We start from the raw sequence: 22381 nt of genomic DNA on the forward strand, positions 1-22381 counted from the left end.
GTGTCACCCGTCTTCCATCATTTCTGCCCTCTCAGTATTGATGTCCCTTTATATTCTCCAGGAGAGATGGGACAAACAACTGACTTGAGTCCCGTCTTGTCCCCTTCTCCTGCCCCCCATTTGTGCCCTACACAACTGGGATTTCTTCTTGGCTAGTTTATACATTTTGAAAGCTTCTCTGACATAGTTTAAACATTGCAAAAAAACCTCTCCTTGTGTATTGCCATGTTAACTTATTTTTTGGTGTAAGTATTGTAGTGGGTTTTTTGTTTGGTTTTGTTTGTCCCCTGCAAGTTAACTAATACCAAACCAAAGTGGTTCCATATAAAAAGGTCCATCTGACAGTGCAGGCTTTATGATGTGTTTTTCCTTTCCCCTGGAGCAAAAGTCTGTCACGCTTATGGAAAGAGACCTTTCTAGTCCTCTGTCTCATCAAAAGCACAGCACACTGCAGTGTCTTCTGGTATTTTTCTCCAGGCGCTCACCTCAGTTTGCTGAAAATGGAGCAACAGAAGAGTAAAGGCACCTTGTATGTGTCTGGATATCAGGTTCAATTAACTTCAAAGCTCACATTGCATGTTTTTCCCAAACATCTTCAATCTACATCTGTCCAAAATAAAGTGTCCGTATCCAGGCAGCACAAGTGACAAGAAATTCAGTTCTACAGTTGAATATTCAAGACTGGGTCCTGGCATAATATCAGCCACATTGTTTTGTTATATCATTTTTAGGATGGAATAGCAAAAAAAAAATCATCCTACATGTTGCATATCCAGCTGATACAGGTGCTTAAAATTGGTATACAATTATAATTTTGAGAACTTTAAGAGTGGTGAGCAAGTAAAACACTGGCCTTTCTCTACGGGTGGGTTCCTTGGTGCATTCTGCTTTGCCCTGATGCTGTGAAGAGAGCAGAGCTCTTGTAAGATTTCTGTTATCACATCACTGGACCAGATAAGACATTTAAATATTGAAAGTCAAGAGGAATTTTTCTCCTGCCTGTGCTCTGTCCTTAAATTTAAAAGTAATTATTTCTATGAAACATGTAACTCATAAGTGCCTGATTGTCAGTTCCTAATGAAGAATTATTTCATTACTTGATGTGGGATTGATTGTCTGGAAACTGTTATCCTTTACTTGCTTTCTGGGTGGACAGTAGTTGTGCTATTTTCTATATATGACTGGAAGACTGTTGAACAGTAAGATGTTGCCAAAATCAAGACTTTGGGACAGAGGAAGCCTCTTTTTTTTTTTTTTTTTGTCATGCCCCTGTGACTCTGAGACATACAAAGGCTTTTCTGTTTCTTAAAAAAAAGAAATTTCCTATATTATCCTTGAAGTTAGCTCTGAGACTGTAAATCATTCACTACTGTTAATGCTACTGCTACTTCCATCCCCTACCACTGCTTCCTGCCCTCAAAAACCACAGCTCATATCTGTCCCTCTGCAAACCTGACTTTTTGCATTAACAAGCAGAGACATGATCCTTTCCTGGGGAAAAGCATAATAAATACTAGGCAGAGGTGGGAGTGCTCCCTGCGCCAAGCTAGTGTGCAAGTGTCTAAGGCTTTATCTCTGCTCGTCACTAACAGGTAAGCTGCTCAGTTAAAGACCCAGTGTAACTTCTGCATGCAGCTTGGATATAAGTAAAGGTCTAATTTAATAGAAGGAGGAGAAATAAGGGTAACAAAATAAAATAGTGAGTACTTGGGAGGTATCCTCTACTTACAAACCCATGATCACAGCTATAATTCACAAGGATATAAATAGCCACCAGGGATTTTGAGATTCCCGGTCGCTCCTACTCCTGTAGGTAGTTCAAAAATCTTGATAGTTGACATTTTTGTTTCATCCTAGCAAACATTAAAAGTACCCAAGGATGGGCAGCAGGGCTCTAGTTTATATGCAGAACATGGTACATAGATGCTTTGCCTTTGCTCTGCAATGTTGCATGTGTTATGGTGGCATTGAAACACCCCTGCAGCACCTAGAAATGGAAAATTACTGTTTAATGAAACTGCTAAATAAAAGGTGTGCCTTACAGAGTGCTTGCAACACCCATTTTGAAGGAATGACTCTGTTATCATCACAGTCAGTAATAACTTGTAGTATTGTAATCTCTGTGAAGGAGCCAGAAGTGTTTTCATAGGACCTCCAAAAGTCAAGAAACTAGCTGTGCTTCCACAGTATGTATGGTTACATACAATAAGTGAGAATCCAGTGTGATTTTAAACTATTACTGTTTTTAGAGGCTTTTGAGAGGTGGTAAGGAAATGAGTTCATGGAAGAATTAAGATAAATTTGCAGTTTTCTCTGTTCAGCAAAAAGAAGAAATATTACAATTTAATAGTACAAAGTTGGATCCTTTCATTCATTTTTTAGTGATATCTTTTCTTTCCATTTCCTGTTTTAAAAAGTTACTTAGTAATGTAAGTAGAAGGCAACATATTTCTAGTTTCCTGAGGCCAAAGAGAAACCATGGAGTATTTTGGAGTGGTAGATGAAACCCAAAAGACAACATCAAAACTTAACTACACATTCTTGAGGTTTCTGGAGAGCAATATTCCCAAATGTAAAATTTATAATTGAAAATAAATGCTGTAGCCCTTATGCTTACAACAAGCAATTTTAGAAGTGTAGATGCGTGGAATGGAAGGAAGGGTACTTGCCTTGTAGAGGGAGTGCCTATAGTATAGTCATTTTTGCTTGCATAGTGTTCCCCAACCGGGCTGTAAAGCAGTCAGTTCTGGGTCATGCAGAGCTGAGCAGAAGCTGTAAAAACCCACTTGTGAACTTGTGGAAATCTACTGAGGGGACGACCCACTTCAAGTCCCATTTTTGTTGTGCTGAGACTACTACCTCCAGCCTTTAACGCTAGCTCATGTGAAGTATTATGAGCAGCGATTACGTGAGTTACGAGCGGTAGTATAGACGTATGTGAGGTCTCCAGAAAGCTTCAGCCCTGAGTTCAGGAAGGAGTGTGAATGGTTCTGCAGTTCCCACAGGGTGATAAATTTTCAGAACACTGAAAAAGTAGGCGCCAAACTTGGCAACTATTTAACAACAGAGTAAACTAGTAGATATATAAATTGAAAGTGCATTTCTATCATTATAGGCAAAGTGACAAGTAATAGGATCATATTAAACCATTAAGGTTGCTGCCAAGTATTAGTAAGGGTTGAGATCTCTTGAGGTTAAACATTGAAAGTCATTTCTAGCGCTGTTCAAAATGAGATACAGTTGCATTTTCTTGGCTGCCTCACATGCACCAGGCTAAGAGAGTAAGTCAAAGACTTTATGACTTCAATTAAAGGCTTTGTTTGCTATCCTGTACTACCATGAGCTACAGTGCCACAGTTCAGCCCTGTAATCAGAGACTGGTAAACTTGGGTCCAGCTGCCTCTCACCAAACTCTGAGCTGCATAAAGATGTTCCAGGCCACAAGTACTGAGTGACTGTTAAAATATGACCTATTACTGTAACTACTGTTTAGCTAGAAACATGTTAATCTGCTGAGAATAGGGAGTTTTAGATTTGATGGTGATATGTAGTGCCTTCTGAAACCATCTCTCTTCTGTGTATTGCTTTCTCTTTAGAATTCCTTTTCTTCTCTCTATTTAATAGAATTTAAATAATTCAATATACTTAGTGTTTCGTCAGATCAGGAACACTGTATTTAACATTCTGGTGAATATAGCTTCCTCCTTTTTCAGAAATAAATAAACTTGTAAAGTAAGTCTAACAACCCAACCTATATATCTAGCAAGTCAATTTTCCCCATGACAGCTAAAGTGAGCCTGAGGAATGAGGCGCGACTCCATCACCTGCTTGTGTTGCTTGTCTTGACTTTGCAAATGCATAAACTTCCATCCTCTGGATACAAAAGCCGTGAATAACAGTATGGCTGAGTAGCACTACTACACTAGTAGTAAGGTGCATGTAGGAGTCCGTGGGGAGACACTGCCACAGGAGAGCTCGGCTCTTAACACAACCTGCTTTTGAAGAAGGGTTAAGGTTGAATGAAAGCCAAATGGCTATTGCGTTGCTCTGGGATGCTGATAGTTTAAAAACACAAAGGAATGTGTTCTTCCTCATTTTTGAGGGCAAAGGCAGTGGGGAAGTGTTTTTTGGGGCTTTTAAAATTTTCTTCTTTACCACTATTTTAAGCACAGCAGGACACGTTTTCTTTGGTAGAGAGACTGAGAGGGGTGGCGAAGTGCACTTGAACTTTAAAAGACCTGGAAGAGATTTCTGGAGGCATCACATGCAGCAAAAATGCCATTTGCTGCAAATCTGTCTTCTGACTTCTGTGAAACTGAACTTTCTACCTGAGACTTTTTTCTTCCTCTAATGCATTTTTCTTGCTCTGTAACAGTGCTGCAATGTGCCTGCCAGCAGCAGTCTGGGTCCTGAGTCCCCTGCTCTTATGGGTCAAGCAATGCACTTCGGGCTTGAAGAGCAGAGTGCACCTGGCAAACTCTTTCTTACCCTCACACAGAAAAATGCCACATCTCTCAGCAGTCACTCAGGTTCACTCACTGGTCACCTCCATAGCTGATCTCTTTCCAACCTCTTCACTTCTTCATTCCCTGCTCACTTCACACTGTGAAGTGACATACCATCAGTCAAATAGTTCTTTGCACTATTAAGCACTTGTCAGTTTACATCTTTCTTACTCAGTAGCTACAGCAAATGAAAAGCTTAGCTTCTGTTCTTCCTATACATAAATCCCTCTTTTTGCAGCAAACGGGTTTCATACCTTTCCCCTTTGCCACTGATCAGCATGGTTTTATATCACACATGCAGTGATCTCTCTTCCTACTTGTGGATGATTGTTCTTCTGGAGTTGTCCAGGTTAAGTTCCTAATTAATAGGGTTGCCCATCAAAAGTTTCATTTGGGATACTATTTTATCACAGAATGTAACCATGGAAAAGGGGGAGCATTGGTTTTTCTTATTTTCCTGGTCTCATAGAAAGGCACTGGGTATTTATGCATTCCCAGCACTAAGGCTGGAACACAGGAAAGATGGGACCCAACCCTGGTGTCAGATCATGTAACTGTCCAGGAGGCACATTGCCTGGTACCCGATGGCATGTGTACAGCTTGTCCCCAGCATTTCCCACATCCCTTGACATGCTGACCAAACATGGTCATCTTTTGCCCAGGAATGTTTCTATCTGCCCCCTTCTCTCGTTATGTTCTTGGCTGGCCTGAACATGTGGCTCAATCACAAGGGCTCCCTCATCATGCTCTCATACCAAGGAATGCTTTCGGTGGGGGGTGGTGGTGGTGGATTTTTGAAAGTGAGTTTCCTTTTCATTATTTGCCTCTTCTGTCTTTGTGCCAGACTAGTGGTGGAGATTTTAAGGAGTTCCCAGAGGGAACTTTTAGGAAATGGCTTATTCTATTTGCAGAAATTCTTAGCGTTTATAAAACTTCTATATGGAATCTTGTTGTCATGTCTCTGTCAATATACTCCCACTGTGTAAAGAGATTGTTTTTCTTTCTCTCTCCCTCCCCTTTCCCCATGGCTTTCCTATTTTAGCCCCTGTGCATCTACTTCCACTCTTGTGCTCTTTCCTCATGCTTACTTACTGCCTCCCACTTCCTACAGCTACTGAAATAATAGTGGGTGTTTTAACTATTTAAAGAACTGTTCTTCTTCTACTTAAAGAACTGCCAATTGATCAATAAGTCATCAGTCAGAGATTAGTGCTGGCAACAAATACACTGGTATTGTAAAAAGTAGACTTGCTTTTTGTACATTTATTGGGATTTTAGACTCTGGATACCTTACACTGATGTGATTAAACTTCCCGAATCTCTGAAGCAGAAACCCAAGATAAAAGTTTTGCATATTTACACAAATGTGTTCAGTTTTTCAACATCTTGAGATGCAGCAGAAAAGCAATATTTATTTCCTTTGAAGAAATCCATACATGTTATCAGAGATACTGTCTCTTATCAGAGACAGAAGGATTAGTGATATTTTTATACAGGTGTGGGATGTCAGATCTTGGAATTACTGTGTTGGGATTAAGTAGGCATTTTAGTTATCAATTTGGTTCTGGTGGTTTATTCATAGTAGAAGCCACAAAGTATTAGTCTTGGAGGATAACTTTCACTACTGTGTGAAATCAGGACTTCTAAAGCCAACATCTGAGTTTTCTGGTAACAGAGGAGCCTGGAAATCCTTACAGCCCTGTGATAGTAGAGCAGCTGGGTGACAGTCGGGCTTAGCCTGACCTCAGTCTTGCGTCTTGCCTGAGTGCAAATCAGCACCTGAACAGATTGCTGTTAGCTGAAGGTAGCTCTTGCGGGAAGAACAGAAAGTACCAATTTACATTTGCAGTGGAAAAAAAAGATGTCTTAAGCCATGGCATTGTGCAATGGAAACAGACAGCTGGCTTCCAAGCTTCTCTTCATTAATGCTTTGATATAAGGTGTGCTGCTTTTTTCCCATAACTTGCCTACTAGAACTGTAACTGAAAATTCCTTTTTCTTACAGCCACAGCAAAACCAGGCCCAGTGCATCTTTTTTTTTTTTTTTTTTTCCATTTTAAAGATGATAAAGTGAGATCTGCTTAGGCTGCAATTGCCACAGCAGAAGTAACAGACTGCAATATTTCAGATGCCTGAACAAAGCTGACTATTGTATCCTGTGGATGGACCTAAAACATTTCTGGCTTTTTTACCTTTTCTCTTTTTTTTTTTTTTTTTTTTAAACCATATGTCTTAATGTATCTATTGCCCATCAGCATTTATACCCCACTATGTATAGGATCAGTGGGAGGACTGGGGGAAATTCACTAAATGACCTCTTGGTTAATAGCAGTAATTTAATGAGCTCTCCTACACTGAAAGGTCTAGAAGGTTGTATCTACTCCAGTTTCTGTTTCAGGGACACAGTAACTTTGGCACATAGGACACCCAACTCTCCTTTGAAGACCTGCAACTCCTCTTTCTGAGCAGCTGAAAATAGCATTAAGCAGTGGTACCTTGAGAGGTTCATTCTCCCGTAACCTGCCTCAGAACGATGCCCCTCCTGCCCTGCCCTTGTGATTGATAGGTTTGCTGTTGATTTTCTTTCAACCACAGCATCTGGTTTACAGCTCTTATGTGGCCCAATCCACGTGCAAACTCTGTCAAAACCAAACAGAACTTCTTGTAGCCAAAGCAAGGAAGAAGAGAGACCTGACTGTCCTCTCTTGGGCTGTTGCTGTGCTGGCGTGGGCCCTGCAGAAGGGTACTTTAAGTCATTCTTGTACAGACTGAAAGGAAAATCTGACCTGGTGTTCACTCAGGGAAGAGGATAGGAAGAATAATAAAACAGAAAGGGTTGGAAATACTTTACATTAACTGGCAAAGGAAGGAACAGATCTAGCTCTTCCTCTTTAATGATTCTAGTCAAACATCTGAAAACAGGAATTAAGATGTTTATTTTTAAAAAAAAGTTTTTATTCAAGAGCTTCTGAACAGAAGTTATTGTTCAGTTGGCTCAGTCCCAATTGCAAGATGTTTAATCATGGGAGATGTTTGACTTCACTATGGACTGGTGTACCGTATTGTACTGCAGTTGTAGCATCTGGTGGTTTTGCTGCAAATTAGATAGTAAGGCTCAGGATTGTGATGCTTTTGGGCAGACTCCATAAATTTACTCATAAACCATAACTTCACTATTTTTTTCATTTGTGTCACATCACAGGAGCAAAGCTCAATTATTCTGCAATGGTTTCCCCTTTTTCAAATTGCATACTTGCTGATGTTTTATATGTTTAACTGTTTCCTAGGAGGAGAATACTTCCAGTAGTGGAACGGATTCCCTAACCAGTGGAGAGATTCCACGGAGCAGGTCAGAGGGGACTTTGATTGATGTGGATGACCGGACACCTTCAGCCAGATACAGTATGTCTCTTCTGCTATTTTCTGTACCAAGGCTCTCCACAAATCTGCAAAACCCTCAACAGTGTCAAGAACTATAGCTAGTCTGTAAACAGCTGTGCACCTTTTTTTATTTTTTATTTTTATTGCTTGTGTTTTGCACTACTTAGGCCATTGTAGATGTCCCTGTAGTCAGAATACAAGGGGTTGTCAGAAGGTCTCCTAGGAGAAACTTGCTGGCATATAAGAGAAGTCCTCTGTCCCCTGTCATAGCAAACGTGGGTCAGGCAGGTTGGGAGGAAGAGCTGGAATCATTAACATTATATGAATAAATGTTATTTAGGGTATGTTTACTGGGGGCTGAGACAAGGAAGAGAAGAGGGGGTTCTTAGCCAAACTACATTAATTTAGAGTTTAAGAACCAGGAAGGCAAGGTAATTTTGGAGTTAGCCCAGTTTAAAAACTGGAGTCTCAGCAAAATTTCTTTAAACTCATTGCTATTTCAACCCAAAAGAAAACATTCCCCTCCACAAGGCAGGAATTTTCTTAGTTTTGTCCAGTAGCAGGTGTGAGTAACAGTGAGCCTGGCACTTGCTGTGTGAGTTGGGGAGCAGGAATTATTTCCTTGCTAACCACCTGCACCCCAGTAATCTGTGCTGTTATCTTGGCATGAGAAAGCATCCAGGCTAATGACTTAGGTTCTGCCCGAGGTTTCTGCTCAGACTTTTCCTATAGAAACATACCCTTCAGGATGGGCTAACAAACAAAACCCCTAACATTTCTTTTGGGTTTAATTCATTTATTTGTAATAGATAATAATGATCTGCCTGTAATAGCATCACAGTGCAAGGAAAGCTATTGGGCTGTGGGCAGAGACAAAAGGACTTTTCAGCTGGTGCTTGAGCAGCCTGGCCCAGTCTGGTGGACCTGGCCAAGGCTGGATGCCCGAGGGGAAGGCATCCCTGGCCTCACTCCCCCCTGACAGATCCCTTGGAAGGCTCATGTCAAGACAGTGCTAGAGCCTTGCAAGATGGGCAGCTGGGAAGCCGGTAGATTCCACTTTGGTTCTTCCAAATTGGGATTTTTCTGGAACTGTGGAAAAACTTCATGATTTTGGCTTTTTTTCACAATTCATGACAAATGAAAGAAAAAGAAAAGTACTAACATTTCAATTTTTTTTCTTTTTGTGGCTGAATGCACTATCATTCTTACAGTTGAGCAATAATTAGTAACCTTGGAGATGAAAGGTACTATGGAATGTGTAATAACGAAGGATATGCTGAAAGAATAGAAGTCCTGAATTTTCCCTCTAAAATTAAAATTCTTTACACGGATGTACAAAGAAGGGACGGTATAACCTCTGTATACAGAAAAATAATGGCAAACTGAAATAATAGAAACACTTAGCACAAAAAGTTACAGATACTCTATTTGTTGCAAGAAGTGTAAGTCTTAACCAATAGGCCAGCTTCTCTGAACAGTTATTAATATAAAATCTAAGGACATCTTGTCTTCAGAACAAATAGACATTACGTTAATAATGAGTATTTTTATTAGAAAGCATATTGAAATATCACTTGTACACCCCTATTTGTCTGTTTAAGTGCAATCTCAGAAAAAATAGTAGCCACAAAAACATTTTTCTTCAAATTTCAAATTGTACAAGACCTCATAAATTATAGCAATTAATTTTTTTTAATGGAAAGCTAGTGTAACAAATTCCACACACACTGAGATAAATTGTAAAAACGATGTTATCAATGAAATGCATGTGCGCTAGTATGAAAAGGAATCCTGAATAATACATTATCTGTAGTGTCTACAGTGTTTGAAAAATAAAACAGTAGTTATTTAATCTTTGCAGAGAGTTAGACACGAAGGAAAGAAATCCATATCATTTTGTAAGAGGCCAAAGATTACTGGAAAATAAAGGTTTAAACCTTATGTGACCTTAGCATACTCCATGCCAATTAATAGTTGTAGGAGTTGATAATGATCAGCACCTCACAGAAGATGCTTTACATCCTTCAGCACTAATTTGTTAGCACTCTTTCTATTAACAAAGATTCTTAATGTTATTTAGAAATCAATATTGATACTCTTTAAAAACCTGAAGGAGAAACATATAAATGATCTATATGTATTTTAGGAGGATAAATTTAGTCACCCGTTAGTTTAACAGACTACCAGTTGGAAATGAATGAAATGTCTCAAGTCTGTGTGCTTCAGGAAATGCTTCTGTTTTTTTCTTTTAAACAGATGTCAAGGAAAGTAAATTGGATTTGGATATTGACTGGTCTGATGTATTCAAACATGCCCATGCTGTTTCCAAGACTAATCCTTTCTGGAATGAACTGTCAGCCTCCAACCCTTTTGTACATGACATAGCTGCTTCAAATAGAAATGAAAATAATAAATACCTTTCGCTCTTAAAAGAAAAACCCTATTTGTTCTCTAAAGTTTCTAGCAACAGGGATTCTTTGGCTTCCTCAGGTGATGAGCTAAATATTGATTGTCTTCTAAGAAAGACTTCGGCAAGAAGATCTGGACGATCCAAGAGTGTCTCGGACTTCTTGGATATTGTTGATAACCGAAGGTTTAATCCTCACAAGACAATACCTCAAAAAACTGTAGCTTCAGACATGACGTGGCTTCAAAATGACCGTGAAGCTTACAAGATGGCTTGGTTGAGGCACCGACAACTCACTCGGTCTTGCCTAGATTTAGAAGCCATGAGCCATAGTCCTGGATGGGCACAAACGCAAGCTACAGACATTCACGTAGTTTGTAAACTGAATCATGAAGGAGGTTCAGTACAGCTACCTGACTCAGATATCAACATTCATGTCCCCGTTGGTCATGTATTACCTGGGGAATTCCAAGAAGTTGGTTTAAAGGCTATCCTTAATCCTCCATCATCGTTTAACAATGAGCTGTCTAGCACTGTAAGTCCTCTGATAGAACTTAGGCTGAGCAACCTCAACACGAGGGAAGCCATTTTCCTAGAGGTGAAAGTTGCGGCTAAAGTGAAGAATGACCCACTCAGCCAAGTTATGAGTGATATTGTGTGTTTTTTTAGTCTCAATAAAGAAGGGCCTTTTAAGAAGCTAGAAAATTGCTACACTTATGAAGACACCATACAAGTGAAGCTAATGGACCTAAGTCATGTGATGTATGCAGTGATTGCTGTACAAGCAAACAAAATCCAACCTCCAGCAACTAATGTCTGGGACTATGTTCATAGAACAGTCTCAGTTGGAATTTATGGTCCCAAATATATTCATCCATCTTTTACAGCAGTTTTTACAGTTTTTGGTCATAACTACATTCCAGGAAAACTCACAATTTGTGATATAAAAAAGGGAGGGAAAAATATGCCTCCTGTTGTGTTTCAGCTGTGGGGAAAACATACATTTCTGCTTGAAAAGCTACAAGATCTAAACATTTCTTTGGTATCCTGTGATCCAGATTTTGAAGTGAAGATGGAAGACCAAAGCAAAAATATTAAAGAGGAGGAGCTTAAAACTGGTGAAATGGTCCGCCAACAATTCCTGTTTTCCATGCTTGGATGTAGGGAGATGCATTTCTTTGTTTTCCTTGTTCAGATTAAAGTCTTAGAAAGTAGACAAGTAACACAGTTCCATGTTACGACTCCTGATCCAGCTCCAAAATTAAGTGGAATTATCAATAGGCCAAAGCGCTTACAAAACCGCAAAGAAATCAAGTCTGCGCCTTTGCTTCTACTACCAACAGTTAAATATCCAAAGTTTCAAGATAAAACTTTGAGCGTTAATACTTATGGAGTGGCTTTGAAAACTGTGTTACGTCAAAATAAGATTGAATATTTGCTAGAATATTTTAAAGGGGACACAATAGCACTTCTTGGTGAAGATAAAGTAAAAGCCATTGGACAAACTAAAATAAAAGAGTGGTACGTAGGAGTTCTCAGAAGAAAGATTGGTCTTGTACATTGCAAAAATGTAAAAGTGATTTCCAAAGAACAAGCTATGGACACTGCTGATAGTGAGCTAACAACCAGGAATCTTGTTGAACAAATTGCATTGCCATTCAAAAAACTGACTTACATTTACTCAGTAGTTCTCTCTGCGGTATCAGAGGGTGTTTATGACTGGAGAGCTTTGGCTGAGGTGCTAGGATATTCACATATGTCTTTGGATTACTTTAATGAGGCACATGCTGATAAAGAATCAGAGAGAGTTGCACATGTTGTGAAGAGGATGAAGGAAGACTGCCATGCTAACAAAAAAAAAAGACTATTTCTTTATGAGCTCGTTGTTGTAAGTATTGCATGAGCTAACTTGGTTACTGGAAATGCAATGACAAGAAACTACTCAATAGTAATGTATGAACAAGAAAACATGGTCCTGCACCCTTTTGGGAATCTTTACAAACCTGAACATATTACTAAAAGTTGTAGACACCTATAGGTGGAAAATACATCCAGACTCTCATGAAGAATAATACTTTGATGAATAACTTCTAAACATTGTTCTCCAGGAACCTTGCTCATTTATTAGGTTGACGGGGTTGGCTTTTTTTTTCTTCTTTTTTTTTTTCTTTTTTTTTTTTTTCTTTTAAACGGCCATGATTGAAATAGTTTTGTCTTTTGTCATGGAAGTCATCATGGTAAATTGCTTCCCTGAGCAATTCACATTCCCATTGTGAAGTATTTAGTAACCTTGTAGTGTGGAAACTCCATTATTTATATATCTATCTTGTGTACTCTAAGGTGCATGTCTAAGTTTGCTTCATATTTTTAAAGCAAGGAAATCCTGACCCACATGTTGAAGACAAGAATTTCTATCCACATATGGCAATTTCATAGTCAATGTTGTAGTGACCTAAGGACAATATTGTAGGTATTTCAGCACATATTTTCATGGGCCCATTTGTAAGCCACTGGACAACTTCTATGTGATTCAGTACTGTTACAGGTGAATCAAAAGTGGTTTTATTCTAAATGCTTCCAGGTAATAGGTTGAATAGTTAACCATCTTAATTTATTTATGGATCTGTGTAAATTAATTTGGAATTAATGATTACTCAATACTGTCCTTGGCTCTGACTGAAAAGTCTACCAGCCTATTTAGGGACAGAAAATAATTAAATTTCTCATGAAAATAAAGTATTATAAAAATGGGTATTTAAAAATTCACATTGTAGCCTTTCATCAAAAGCCTGTTGACTATCCTGAATTGCAAACCGTAACAGGGTTTACTTCTCATAGCTAGTCTATCCCCTTTGAAGTGCTGACAGCAGTTGTGGCAGGATTCAGAATATTTTGGTAGCAGTAGCCACTTACAACTCTTAAGACTGCATTAAACTGTGTGGAATAAAACTAAACAAGTACGAAGTACAGTTTAGTCTGCCGCGTCTCTGTACAAAAAGGGGAGGGAGGAGTTAAAGGTGAAAGGTCCAAACCTTTAATTGAATACAGTAAAACAAAGAGTTCATTACAGAACAGGCAAAAGGTGGGGCGTAGTTAGATTAACAAGATGTCCCATTTTGTTGAAATGTATACGGTTTTGACCTATGAAGTGCCAATACAGGTCCCTGTCTCTGTAAAGCTAGACTTAAAGCTAGATATCATCCATGTCACTTTCAGGTAGAATTTACTGGTTATTTCTTTTAATTAATCTCCTCTTTTTATGTTTAATAGGGTTCTTGATTATCAGAACAAAGGCAAACTAAAGAACTTTGTCTCCACTTTGCCAAAGTATAGGGAGATTTGGTACTGTACACTGTAGTCAGCTTCTCACTACAGTATTTCCTTCTAGAGAGGCACTAGTATGAGAGAGTTTGGGAACTGTCTTGAGTATTTTCCAGTTAATTACATTAGACAAACATCTTGCCTACCAAAAGTTCTACTGTTTGCAATGAGGATTTTAATGGAAAATTGTTTTACAATTAAATCACACAAATGTCTGATTTCTGCAGAAATGCTTGCTATTTTATTAAAAATCAGTATCTAAGAACCAAGGAAAACATCTGGATTTTATTCTTGATCTTTCACTGAAACAGTCAACATTTTCAGTGGACAATTTTGCTGTTAATTCGAGGACAAGAAAAAACATTACTTATTTTTCTCATTATCTCTTATCCAAACAAAGAAAGGAAGGAGGACACAACATATCTGCATTTCAGGCTTTCAATCCTGGAACCATTTTCATTATTTTTGTATTAAAAGCTTATTTGGCATGGGGGAGGGAAGAGTTTTATGTTTGTATTTCTGCTTAATGGTCCGCAAATTATCTGTTCTGTGGGAGGAGTAAATCAGAAGATGCTGGCTAACATAATCAATGATTTTCCAGAAAAGCAGTAGATAAAAGACCACACCTAAGTAGAACAGTCCTCTAACTTAATTTTTAACTTTCATGTCATACTTTTAAGAAGCTAAATTTAATGTCTTAACTATTTTTGTTGGAGAAGCGTATTTTTCCTTCAGGATCCGTAAGTTTGGCAGGATCCATGTGACACTGGAATGTTGAAGCAGCCGAATGCCAGTTTAATTTTTTCTTAAGCTTGTGGGCAGTTTTCCTATGAAACTGTTGGCAACACCTTTTTGTAAGGAAAAAAGTTACATACTTGTAAGAACACAAAATAGACAAAAAGCCTTCCTGTCTGGTTAGAAATGCAGAATAGATCTATAAAACCAAATTTTAATAATGATAAAATTATAATAAAACCAAATAATAATAATTTTGTTTGCAATAACTGGTGAAGGAACACTAATGAAAATGATTGTTGCAGGCACTTTTGAAAATAGATTGCCAGGGATTAGTGGCACGTCTTACCCAGGACACCATCATTTTGACTTCAGCTGTCAAGCTTGGCAAATATTGGCGGGACCTTGCGGAGAAGCTAGCCCGACTCACGAAGCAGCAAATCGAGGCGTACGAAGTACCCCACCAAGGGAAAAATGGTGCAGTAGCTCTGGAGGTAAGGCTCTGGTGTAACGGTGTGTGCACACTTGCTCCTCTGCACAAACACAGCCAGGGACCTTTCTTCTTCCTTGCTTTGTGCACTTGTCTCTTCATTTAATTTGTTTGGCCTCCTTATTTAATTTGTAAACCCTTCAATACAAGGAATTCTGACCAACTTTTGCCTGCAATTATCTAGACATTCATTCGGGGCCAGTTGTTCAGTGTTACTGTACCAAATTAATTTGCTGTGGAGGTCCTAGTCTCTGTCTTGAACTTCAGCTCTTTACTCCCACTCCAAGGGCCACTTTCAGTTCCTTCTTATTGTCCTGTCCCCGTGTTAATCTTACTCCCTCCTCTGCTGTCATGTCAAACACAGTGAGGAAGACCATCCAATCCTTGCAGGAGCCACTTCAAATCACCTTCAGTACACCTTTTGTCTTTCCACTGAAAGGAAGGTTACTCCACCATCATCACTTAGCTTCAGTAGCATGACAAGAGATTGGAAGCTCTGACACCAATTCCACTTCTGTCCTATTATATGGACATGGAAAACCCATGCTTTAATTTGATAGTTTGTCAGGTAGGTCATGCTATTTATTCTCCTTTGTAAAGCCGCTGCTTATGCAGAAGTATGACTTCTAAATAAAAGTCAGGTTGTCCTATCAGATGTATTTTAGTGCGTACATATATAAGGAGAAATTACGTGCCTAATTATATCTCTAGTGCCATCTGAGGTGCCCAGAGGTACCTGTGGCACCCATGCAATGTCAGATACGTCACCAGACTTAGGGTGGGCCCTCGTCCACACCTCTGAGCTGAGTGCCAGCCCGCGTTCCTGTCACACCTTTGCCTGGGCAGCCAAGTTGCTTCCTGCATTTGTCTACTCTTACTTTAACATTGAAGCATGCAGTAGATCCACTGTTTACCAGAGTTATATGCCAATGACTTCTAGGTTCCAGACTGAGTTTTACCCTGAACATCCTCTTTTACAAGCGTTGCTGAATGATGCTCAAGCTGACCTTTCTGCCTCGAGCACTTACATTCAGGCTCAACCCTCCCTCTGCCTGTACTACCATCCCCTGATTACTGCACGTTATGCACATGAACCAGCCTGAATTCCTTCTCTCTCACCTCTCAGTACCAAAGGAATCGCTATTTTCCATTTGCAAGTTCACAACTACTCAAGATAAATTTTTTCTTCCTTTTTCTTTCCCTGTAGCTGATTGTTCCTGTTCCCTGCCAAACACATCCTCCTTTCCACAGTCTGAATGCAGTGAGTCTTTCACCTCAGTTTTATCTGCCTGGTGATAGCTATCAAGAGACTTCTGCTCTAACTGTGAACCACCACTTCTTATTCCCTTTGAATGCTATGCCTTTCCCCCGCCCCAATCAATATTTGACCAAAATTCCACACATTCACTTACAAGATTCTGCATTTTTCTGCAAAATTATCTCTATCATTGCTATTTGCAAACACTCCTTCCTCCTCTGGTCTTGCTTTTCTCTTTGAGCTACTTTGTGGTATGGTTGGCTTTTTTGAGTTGTTCTGGGTACATTATTTGTGCCTGGATGCACCTTCCTCTCTAAATTTTTTTCTCATAAAACTCTAAGCTCTACCAATCCCTAGTCTACTACTCTCTTTTCAGTGAAAAAAATCACCCTGTTACTGGCTCTGTTTTTACACTAGCTTATTCTAAAAAAATTAAACAAAATGTAAATGCTTGTCATTTGCTATTCCTTTTTTTTCTGTTATGTAGTGCCTTGTCTAACTTCCTCCTTTGCTAAGTTTTCTGTGTTTGTCTGACAAAACTTCCTCCTTTGCTAAGTTTTCTGTGTTTGTCTGACAAAACACCAGCTTTCTACAGAAGGAATTATAGACCTGATTATGACTGCACAATGTGTGACTCTACTCACCTCCATAGTATTTGGAAATGTTTTCTCCTTAGCTAACAAACAGCAGAACGAAGCAGCCTTAAAGTTCTTTTTGCTACACCATACCTATTTATTTTCATATTTAAAATATTTTTAAAATATAAAAGAAATTTACTTTGTTTTAAATGAGTGTCTATTTCCATGAAGCCCATCTGCTGCCTCATACACCCTCTTCTTTTACTTTCCAGAGTTTTTTACATTATTTTTATGATAAACGACCTACAAAATTCTCCACCTTTCAGTGATAGTGTCTGCTGCCAGCAGATACTACAGTCAAATTATTCATTAAAAAAGCCAATAATAGAGTATGTTCTATTTTTTGAGAGAACATTCAACAAGCAAACAAGGATCAGAAGTTTCCTTTATTTTTACGTCTTTTCCCAAGGCTTAGGATGGACCCATGGGGAATTTATTGGGTTTCTGTGAGCCTTGTAACCATGCTTATCCACACAGGTGTGAGTTAAAGCACACCAAGTTTCTAGCACTGGTATCTCACGTGAACACTCAGCATCCTCACTGTCCGGTGAATCTAATCTTAAACTTCAGCACTTTCTACTGAATTTCAGTGCAGCTTTCTGACCTCTGAACTTCACAGTGCTCTGCTGAATTTGAACCTCTATGTAGAGAAAGCAATACTCTGTTTATAAAGTTTTGTATTTGTTGTTCAGCAGGGATGCAAAATGAATGTAGCTAATGCAGTGTAACTTCATACCTGCGTGAAGATGCCCCCAGCGTTGTTGCAAGGTTAGCATTAGTCTGACTAGTTTCAGAATGATTGCTGATCCTCACATTTACTTAGCAGGTGTAGCAGAACCCTGATTAAAACCATCTTATCCTATTCTGAAGTTTTCTAATGAAAAACTTTCTCGCTGATAATAGTTGTTGGTGTGAAAATAGGAAGCCAAACAAAGGTGGGAGAATAATAAGTTTTGACTAATAATTGAGGATTATCTGAAAATATTAACCAGCTTGTTATCCATCGAGGACTGTTCTACCATCAAGAGGATTGACTGGTTGAAAAATGTTTCTGCTTTTAAACTTAATATTTTCCTTAGTGGGAGAAAACTTCTCCCAGATGATCACAGAGGCAACCTGAGGTACCTACAATTGGTGCCTAGATTTTGAAGTGCTTTTCATCAGTAAATTCCAAATCACTTTACAGAGGATGTACGTATCATTATTACCTACTCAGCAGAGGCAGTGGGAGCAGAGGGAAAACTCATGCACGCAGCTGAGATGAGACTTGCCCAGCATGCTGCAGTGATTTAATATTTTGCCTGAAAATCGGCTTTGATATAATTCAGGAATGTCAAATGCAATTCAGTTCAGCCATTGTATTAGAGTATGTGGATTTGGAGAAAGACCTGTTTTAGAAGCCTGGTTTGCAGTGTTAGTTCAGTGTGGTCAGCATGTAGATTATTGCTGAGTTAGTTAATCATGCACCACTGATGACCAGTTTATAAAGCTTTTTATTTCCCCTCTTTTTTTTTTCCCTTTTCTTTTGTCCCAGGGAAAAAATCAGTTGTGACAGAATAGAGGAAAGCAGGTTGGTATTTTAGGCATATTTCAGCCAATCCTCTGATTGCACAGTGTCAGACTGACCTTCAGCACAAGCCGAAGCATAGCATCTTTTCATACTCACTGTCTTTTCACATACTAGTGAAGACAGAAGGCTGTACCCCAATCCTTCAAATAGCTTAGTCCAGCAGGAACATAAGGAAAGGAAGCTGGAGACAGCAAAAAGGCATAGCCAGCAGTAGAATATCAGGAAATCCTAGCTTCTCTTGTTGGTTACCTTGGTTATCGAGCTAGAAATAGAAATACAGAAACTTTCTGTTCTCAGCATAAATACAACGCTGGTGAGCTGCTTTATGTCATTAAAATATGTTTTACAGTACTACATTACAAACTCCTTTTTCAATATAGCCTGTCTAATGAAAGGAAAGAATTAATCACTCTCATTCTTCCCACCTACCACTAAATTGTTTTTCTTTCCTTCTTTCTTAACCTTACGGTTATGACTTAAGACAGACTTCAAGTGAGAAGTAGGCACCATTCATTTTGCGTAAATGATGTTACCCTTCCTCCTGTAGACCTACAATGAAAACCTTCGTTGAAAGCATAGACACTTTTTTATAGCTTAAATTAAAGACAGAAACCGGACTAATCAGACTGTGAGACATGCTACTGGGGATATAGTCTGATGGTTTTTTCCCATGTGTAGATGAGGGAGAAAGGCAGCAGAAGTTAGGGGAGATGTTACAAAAACTATGGTAGAGTCAATCTTTGGGTAAGTTGGGAGTTCTTAGCCCGAATGTGGAGAAAATCTCAGCACTATGAGTAAAGAAATTCCTCTGCTACTCAGTTCCTCAAGGGATCAAGTAAATAAAGCTTAAATCAAGGAAATAGAGCTTTATGTTGTGTATCCTTTGTAAATTCATAGGATTATATTGAGGAAGTAACCAATTTCCTCCTGAACTATCCTTCAGAACCATGAAAACTGCTTGTCCATTAAAAGGGAAAAAGATGTTAAAAAAAATCTTTTAGAATTAAGAGACTTCCCAATCACTTCTGTATATATATAAATGTGCACACATCACTCCATATGCTTTTATTACTATGCCTAAGTGTGTTTCTCACAAAACAGCAAATGCTAGTACCTTTTAGGAAAGTGGTGGTTTTCTTTATGGCTTTGTGTTTCATCCCTGCAATTGCTAACTCAATTGCTGTTTGCAAAACTTTTATTACCAGTGAGGGGTGGGAAACTAGAAAGTGGATAGCCCAAGTTAAATTTGGAAAAGCAGCAGCTGGGAAAACAATCTTTTTGTTTGTAAACTTAGCAAACTTACTCTGGACATCAGCACTTTGAAAGATGTAAGTCCAGCTTGATATCTGAATCATGTTGTCATGGCTTAGTTAATGTCACTACACTAGTGACGAATTACACCTGCTAAGGATCTGCTTCATATTTGTTTACCAGAAAATAAACATATTGTAGTTTAAAATAAGCAGCACTGGTAACTTGTCTCATAATTTCCTTTATTTCTTTCATATTTTTAAATTGCATATCCTAATTTAAAAAAAAAAAAAGTTATAAAAGCTTTTGACTTTCCTGCTTTTGGAGGAAAACTGCTGTATGCTTTGCAAAAATGACCAAGGGGAAAAGTGTTTTCCTTCCACCCCTGTGTTTTGAGTTATATTTTCAGACAGGGATATACTTTGACTTGGTGATAATCATCTGAATGAAGAATTTATCTTTCCATTATGTACCCCTCTAAGAATTTGAGAGTTTCATAGAAATGAAGTAGATAAGATTACTGGAGTAGTTTCATAGAAATGAAGTACATACGGTTACTGGAGTTTTTATATCAACATGCCTTTTATGATAAAGCATTTCAGCATCTCTAGGAATCAAACACTCATTTGCTTTTTCCTTTTCTATTACTTTTCTACCATTGGAAAGATTTAGCTATTTTTTTGCTTGATAGTTCAATTTCTGTAACTAAACCTTTTTATTTTTTTTCCCTTATTTGCAGATGATGTGGAAACCTGCATATGACTTTCTCTACACATGGGGTGCCCATTATGGGGACAGTTACAGGGATGTCTTACAAGACCTGCAATCAGCTTTGGATAAAATGAAAAACCCAGTAACAAAACATTGGCGAGAGTTAACTGGAACGTTGATTCTTGTGAACTGCATGGAGGTGTTAAGAGCAAGTGCTTTCTCTAAAATGGAGGATGAAAAATAGACTACCAAGACATGTTTCTGGAAAATCTCTTGGGAAACTGTACTGCAGATATTTGCGTTTTAATGACGCTTGCAGAGCAGGACAGAATGCGGTTTGTTTCACTTGAGTTGATGTGAGGTCCGGCCCCACGGTTCTCAGCTACAGATCGCCAGAGCTTGCTAATGGCTACTGAGTAAATAAGAGTGGGGGACTAAACTAGTGAGGTCAACAAAAATGGCTTGAAATCTATAGGGTAGTTTCTAAAAGGAGCTGTTTCTTATTACACTGACTTCTAGGTGGAGATCAGTTTTAAAAACAGAACTATGCATGGCTAAGTTCAGCGTGTGTTTTCAGTGAGGTATTAAAGTCTAAATATTTAATACGTTATTTTAATTGGTGTCCAAACCCCTCTACTCTAAGTCAATGGGTGCAGATTAGCCTAGGAAAAATCTTTAGGGTCCTTTCTTTCTCCACTGGGACAAAATTAATCTCATCTTCTCACAGAACAGATATTTAACAAATATTTGCACCTGGAAAAATAGGTGTCTGCTGCTCAGTCCTCCCAAAACAGCTTCTGGTGTCTTTTTTGAAACCTAAAGGAGAGACGGGCAATTTAATGGTCAAAGGTGATTGGTTTTGATTGGTTTGTTAATGTAACTTCGTTTGTGTCTTTCTCTTGTTTGGTTGTTTGTTTTTGTGTTTTTTTTTTTAAATTCCAGCACGTTTGTCTAGATTCTGCTGAGTGGAAATTCAGGAAAATTCAGGAAGCCTTCTTGGTGTACATTTTCCATCCCTCTGATCATTTGCTTATTCCTACTTTGTCTTTATTAAATAGGTAAATAGGGAAGAGTGGCTTTGTAGGTACAAGGTTCATACACACCTCAGTTGATCATTTTTTTCTACCTTACTGTATGAAGAATATGGGTGATGGCTATTATTTTCTCAAAAAAGGTTAACAGTGGGGTGCTTTTGAGCATTTATTTATGAAGAAATTAATTATCATTAGTCATATGTTCTAGAAAGAAGCCTGCTTAGATGCTGTCAGTAAAAATCTTTCAACTGCAGAGCAGCTTATTATAAATACAGAAAATGCAGGCTGAATAATAGCAACAGGCTAACCAACTTTATTTTGTTTAATTTTTTTAAACATAAGATGCTAAATATATTTTTTGTTAAGTGGTAGATCTAAAAGATTAAAGCCATTTTGAGCACTTTTAATCAACATTCATTTAGAAACGTCAGCAAATACTCATGACAACCAGTTGAAAAGAAAATTGGCATTCTGCCATCACTTGCAGTTGGCAAGACAAAGCCAGATTCTTTCAGGAGTACCACAAAGTAGTAGCATTTCGGTCCAGAACCTGTGCTTCCACTATTGTCTCAGTTGATCTCTACTAAAAAGGGAGGTTTTGTGATTCTAAAACAAAACAGTACATTTAAACATTTTCCTTCCCACCTCCTTTCATCTAACCTGCTTCCTTTCTACTTTCATTAAGCTTTCCCAAAGCATGCATGGCTCAGGAAGGAGGCTGAGGAAAGAGCACTTGCTCCGGTAATGGGCAAGCTCACTCACCAGAAGACCCTGGAGCATGAGGGCATGACCTAATTAACATGTGTGCAAATTGTCTGGCTTCAGTGGACTCACTCCTGATTTGCAACAGAATGAGGAATTCAGCCCACAGAACAATCACTGTTTTTCCTGATCAAGGGAAGGTGGAGAGAAAGAAGTCAGATTATCAGAGCTCCCTGTTGTTTCAGGTGCTAGCACCTATTTTATGTCTTGTCCCATGCAGTTTTAAAAAGTGCTGCAGAGAAAATATAAAATAACATTCTCTTGTTACCTGTACTTCTGTGCAGGGACCAGCTGTTCCTTCCTGCTTGCAGGTAGTGA

At 38.7% G+C, this 22381-nt stretch overlaps 1 protein-coding gene across 1 annotated transcript in view; it reads left to right on the plus strand.

Annotated features, from left to right (window-relative positions):
- The window catches only part of MACC1 (MET transcriptional regulator MACC1), a gene marked incomplete at its 5' end in the record, with an annotated part of 39020 nt that extends 18403 nt beyond the window's left edge, over nt 1-20617 (plus strand). The window contains 4 exons of the mRNA XM_081996499.1: nt 7793-7907; nt 10143-12181; nt 14655-14843; nt 20296-20617. Coding sequence (XP_081852625.1) covers nt 7793-7907; nt 10143-12181; nt 14655-14843; nt 20296-20511 — 2559 coding nt within the window. The 3' untranslated portion in view covers nt 20512-20617. The remainder of the gene's footprint in view (nt 1-7792; nt 7908-10142; nt 12182-14654; nt 14844-20295) is intronic.
- Between the last annotated feature and the right edge of the window lie 1764 nt (nt 20618-22381).

This window comes from Phaethon aethereus (assembly GCF_964289735.1).
Source record: "Phaethon aethereus genome assembly, chromosome: 2".
In the NCBI taxonomy this organism is placed as follows: domain Eukaryota; kingdom Metazoa; phylum Chordata; class Aves; order Phaethontiformes; family Phaethontidae; genus Phaethon; species Phaethon aethereus.